Source organism: Cicer arietinum, chromosome 4, assembly GCF_000331145.2.
Source record: "Cicer arietinum cultivar CDC Frontier isolate Library 1 chromosome 4, Cicar.CDCFrontier_v2.0, whole genome shotgun sequence".
Classification (NCBI taxonomy): domain Eukaryota; kingdom Viridiplantae; phylum Streptophyta; class Magnoliopsida; order Fabales; family Fabaceae; genus Cicer; species Cicer arietinum.
The window spans coordinates 56,796,387-56,802,386 of record NC_021163.2 but is presented as its reverse complement, the minus strand read 5'-3'; the positions used below and the strand labels follow the sequence as shown (position 1 = coordinate 56,802,386).

The 6,000-nt window shown below is 25.4% G+C and overlaps 1 protein-coding gene across 1 annotated transcript; it reads left to right on the top strand.

The window, feature by feature from the left end:
* Positions 1-728: 728 nt before the first annotated feature.
* LOC101501063 (glycolipid transfer protein 2) lies at positions 729-4,851 on the top strand. The gene is made up of 6 exons (XM_004498330.4): positions 729-1,107; positions 1,220-1,275; positions 2,824-2,954; positions 3,519-3,654; positions 4,356-4,499; positions 4,593-4,851. Exons 1-6 carry the CDS (start codon positions 945-947, stop codon positions 4,626-4,628), a joined length of 666 nt encoding a protein of 221 aa, XP_004498387.1. The 5' UTR covers positions 729-944; the 3' UTR covers positions 4,629-4,851.
* Positions 4,852-6,000: the final 1,149 nt, after the last annotated feature.

The window sequence follows — 6,000 nt, the reverse complement described above, 5'->3', positions numbered from 1 at the left end:
GTTGTAGAAGTCAAATGATCAAAATTTAAAATCGATAAAGAGAAACATATTAACATAATAATTAATATCCTATTATTTATCTATAAAAAGAATCTAAAAATATGATTAATATTCTAGTATCTCACAATGTCATGAATGACATAACATGGAAGAAACTTAATTATTTTTCCTTGGGAAAAATATGAGACTTTAGATAAGTACAAAGGGGTTGCATGGGCAAAAGAGTGGCATGTCTTTCCCCATTTGCATTTAGTTATTTTTTAATATATTAAAACTACAAAAATATATAAAAATATATTTTTATTGATATTTTAATCTTCTAAAATATCTTAGAGTAATTAATTTAATTATCGAAAGTGTTTTATATTAATTGATCAATTTACTATATATAAAAATATTAACAAATAAAATACTTAAAAGTATATTTATAATTTTGATAATTTCAACGAAAATAATTACAACACCTCACAAAATTAAGATATATCTAGTCATTCTTAAGAAATGTGAACTCTAAATTGCACCAACAAGGCAAAATGATTCCTACTATATTCTTTTAGACATGTCATTTTTAATATGGGCCCTACACGGGTTTAGTTTCTAAAGATAATGTTATAAAAAACATTATAAGGATAAATAATAACTCCAAGGTCAAATATATATATGTCACCGTCAATAGTTTAAAGGGAAGAATTGATATAGCACAAGAGTTATCGGCATAAAAATAAATAAAGAAAGAAAAAAAATAAAGAGTTCAAGCTTTAGAAGCCTGATTATAGATTCGTAGCATTATAATTTAATAAATTAAGTTTACAAGACTTGTTTCTTAAAGAAGCAACTTGGTCAAAATTAGAAGTTAGTTAGAAATACATGCTAGCTAGTGGTATTTATATAGAACACTAGTTGTAAGAAAAAGGAAGAAATTAATTTAGGAAGGTTAGTAAAAAATGAAGAGTAGTAAGAGAGAAATGGAGAAGAAATCAGAAATAAGTTGTGTCATTGAAGAGCTTTCTATGGTAGTAATAATTAAGCCTTGTGAAAATCATGAAGATGCTCATATCCCTACCAAGCCTTTTCTCTCTATATGTTATTTGGTTCTACAAGTTCTTGGTATGTTTAATTTTCTTACTTCAAATTAATTTTTAATTGTATTTGTTCAAAGTTTGATGTGAGTAACATTTATATATTAACACATTGTTTTATGTTATGTGTATATTAACAGATAAAATAGGGCCAACAATGGCTGTTTTGAGACAAGATGTCTACCAAAATATCAAGGTACAAATTAAAGCCATAATACTAATTTCAGCTTATTACTTAATTATATTAACCACCTTGGTTAACTTTTTTCTTCATAGCTCATACAATTCTGTTATTTAACTGACAAAGTTAATGTGAGTCAGTTAAGTTAGTTAAATTTGATAACTAATCAAGTTAAAAGCATTTTTTTAATAAGCAATTTGATATCTAATTAGTTATTGGGTCTAGTATTGATTTAGTATATTTTAAATTTAAAAGCTTGTATTCTTTCAACTCATTGATAATAAAAATGATTTTTCTCTCCTTTTTAGGACTTGTCTCTTTTTAACAATATGAAATTTGGTTTTTTTTCTTTCTTTCTTTCTAATTCTAATACACTCTTTTCCACACAATTATTGAACTTGATGTATAATAGATGGTAGGAACAAAAAGAACAAATCATAATAGAATAACTCTAATAGTAATTAATAAATTAATGGTTTAATTGCAGCTTTAATTATTCTATTTTAACTAAATTACGAAAATAGTTCCTTCATTTTATTTGTCCTTAGTTTTGGTCCTCTAAACAGAATCTTAATCCAAAATTTGATGAAGTATCAAAAAAAAAAATGATGTGCAAGATTCCATGTGAATTAATTACATTTTATTATTATTCTTAATTTATAAAACACATTTTCTATTTTTAAAAATACATTTTTTATTTTATTATATCATTTAATTACAAAAATAAAAAAAAATAAAAATAAAAGACACATTCATATTCTAATCCATGGTTCCATTTTATAGCATCTCCATCTCCATCTCCTTCTTTCGTAATATGCACTTTTAACCATAACCAATATGCAATTTAAGCATTGCACTGCAATCACAAGCTTACAAATGCATAAAAGGTATTTCAAAAAATGTTTTTACTATGATGTGTTCTACATTTAATGTTGAAATCAATATCTACTTCAAAATATATTTTACACTTACTGCTATTAGATAATTAATTATGTGGTTTGTGGTTCTAAAAAGAAGAAGAGGAGGAGAAGGAGTGGAATGGAATCAGTGATTAGGAGGAGGAGTGTAATGGAATAGAATTAGAGATTAGAATAGAAATATGTCTTTTTTATTTTCATCTTTTTGTAATTAAATTATGTAATAAAATAAGAAATGTTTTAAAAATAGAAAATGTGCTTTATAAATTAGGGATAATAATAAAATGTAATTAATCCATATAAAATATTCCACGTCAATTTTTTTTACACATCATTACAAAAATATCACTTATCAAATTTTGGATTAAGATTTTGTTTGGAGGACCAAAACTAAAAGACAAATACAATAAGAAGACTATTTTTGTGATTCAACTAAAAATAGAATTATAATTAAGCTTAAATTAGTTAAAGAATCTCTTTATGTAATACATAATCTTTGGGGAATATTTTCTTTTTGTCTCGGATGGGATATTTGGTATATATTTAATTATTTATTGAGAGTTTCATTGGACTGCTAGTTTTAAAAAATTGATGATCGGTCAACTACCAATGATTAACTTGTGTATTAAACTCCTTTTGATTGCAGAGTTTGGAACTAATGCATGAATCGAATCCAACAGCAAATCCAAATTTGGTTGAAATACTGAAATTAGAAGCAAGAGAAGGGAATGCAAAGAAGAGGTCAAGCTGCAGTAAGGCCTTTGTTTGGCTCACAAGGTCAAATACATATAATATAATATACTTCATTAATTAATATAATATAATATACATCGGTGAAAATTTGTTGATTTTAGAGATAATTCAACTCTTGTTTGAGTCGTTTAATAATTTTTTATAAATATATTAAATTTAATTAATTCAACCATTAAATTAATAATTTTTATTGAACATATCAAATATGTATATTTTTATAAAATTTTAATAGTATTTAATATTTCATCAAGTAAGTTTAATTTAATGTATGATATACTTTTTAAAATATAAGTAAAATGTTGATTATAAAATCATATAAGAGCTCTTATCCAATTTTTGTAATTTTTAGTATGTATTATCGTTAAAATAATAAAAAAATTATTAATTAGGGTAACTCAAACAAAAGATACGAGTTAATGGATCTTCACATATATATATATATATATATATATATAAAGAGTATGTTAAATGACAGAAGTTTAAAAAGTTATTGATAGTTCATCCTCTTATCTCTTATCGTAAAACTTCTCTCGTTTAAACATTTTAATAGAATAAAAAATTGTTTTAATTTGTGGTGCTATTTTACAGGACCTTGGATTTCACCTCATCATTATTACAAATACTATCAAAAGATCTTGAAAAGAAAATGGAGAATGTAGTTGAAGAGTGTTATGACGTAACATTAAAACCATGGCATGGATGGATTTCATCAACTGCTTTCAGAGTAATAATCTCCATTTTTCAATCAATTTTGAGCTATTAGATTAAGAATGTGTTTGTTAGGGATTTTTAGTAAAATAAACCTTTTTAAAAAAAAAAATTAAATACTTTCAGAAAAATTAATCCGTTTGTTATAGTTTTTTTTTTTTTTTAAATAATATAAAAATATATTTAAACAAAAAATTGTTTTTAATAGTTTAAAAAAATTATTTTTTATAATTGAGTTTAAAACAAGTAAATGATTTTTACTACAAAAGCAAACACAAAATAGCTTTTTTGTTTTCTCAAAAATTTCTAAAAGATAATTTTTAAATTATGAAGTAAAAAAGTCATTTTCTTTTAAATCTATAACAAACAAGTCCTGCATCAACTTTGCATATTAGTTAACTTATACGTGTATATTAATTCTTGATTTTTTGTTTAACAAATATTAATTCTTTTAGTTCCGACAAATATTAATTCTTGATATCAAGAAGTTACGTTTTGTTTAGTCTGCATGTATTATCGCTAATATAAATTAGTGACACAAATTTGCATTAAATAATTAAAGACTAATTTTATTTTTGCAAATCTTATGACATATGTATTTTTAAAATTTTAGGATTATGGTCCTTTATTTAACGTGTGATCTTTACTTCAAATAGAACTTGCATTTTGTACATTTTTTAGTATATGGTGAATGAATATAAATGGAATTGTACGTAGGTGGCTCTAAAATTAGTTCCAGAAAGTAAAACATTAATTAATCTCCTTAAGAGTGAAGATGAAGACCATGACATGCTGAAGCAGAAAATGCAGATTTTGGTTTCTCTACTTGTGCCTTTTCTTGAGGATATCCACTGTGTTCTTGTAAGCTTGATTTAATTAATCTTCCTAATATTATCAATTGGTCATCAATATTTCTATATATTACCAATTTTACCTTCTATATTTGTTTTGCAGAGATTGTATAACTTGGACAAGCTGAAATCAACCTGAAGTCAAGATAAAAGTAAACATTAAATAAGTTTTTAAAAAGTTATTTAACTTTAAGAATAATGACGAGGAATTATGTGTATTTTAATTTCATTTCCTCCTTTTATTTATTTATGAGATTTGGTTATTCATTCCTCCAGCTGATTTCATGTAAATATCGTGTATACTAAAAGGATTGAAGGAACATAAAAGTTTTTATTAATATCCCTTTGGGTTTCAAGCAGTATACATCGTGTAAATATCTTCAAAATCACAAATGTGACTCCTATTACATATCATGTACACTTGCAACATTAGGTGTAAAATCTACTTCCAAATGAAACTTTCTTTGTAGAAATTAATTTTTGAAGCAATTTCTATACGAACACAAAGAACTTAGACACTATATATTTGCAATGAAGTTCTCTTCGTCCACAGTAACATCCAATTAATCAAAACTCTATTTGTTGATCATTGAGTACAACATAAATGACTCCTCCTTCCACAACACTATATATCTCACACCAACTCTAATAGGGCAATTTCTTTAATATGGGAATTATAAATATTCTTAAGTTTTGAATATCTAACCCTCTCTACTCTTTTTTTCTCATGATAAATTTTATATCTTTTTATCCATTAATTTTTTTTCTCACTTCCTCATCCCCTCTCCACAAAAAGTGTTCAACTAAAATTCCCGAGTTTAGATATTATACCTAATGAAACTTTAAAGGAAATCTAAAAAACAACTAACACAAAGAGAACAAAGTACAACAGGACAATATACGAGCGTCCATTGAAATATTTTTATTCTTCTAGCTATAACAACAATATACTTCTCACTTTCATCAAGATAGCTACCCAAGTATTCTTACCTCTTGATAATTTTCCACAATAGGCAACCCTAAGTAAATGAATGAGATCTTACCAACTTTGCAATTTAATAACAACGAAGAAAAAAAAGCGGTGGCGATACACGATTGATGGATGAAGATGGTTACGGCAGTAACTTAACTTTGGTTTTTTCCTTTGCTACTACTATTCTTGTTTTTTTCCTTCTTGCTTTACGGTGTTTTTTCTTAGTATCCGATTTTTTCTCCCTTTGAAAACAAAATAAAGATGTATTTATAGAGTTTATTTTATTGGTTTAGTTGTTTTCTTGTCTGTGCCTCTGTTTCCAGTTCCTAGTTTGATGTTTCGTTTCCTTTGCTCATCATCTGCGTTTTTTCTGCACCTCTGATGCTTTCATGGTTTTAGCTTATGTTTGTTTTTATCTGTTCATTTGCTAAGTTTTTTTATTTGCAGGTTTAATTTGTCTTTTAATTTTTTTTTAACTCAAAAGTTTGTCTCTTTATTATCTATAACGTGTACAATTGCTGACTTATAAAAATTATCA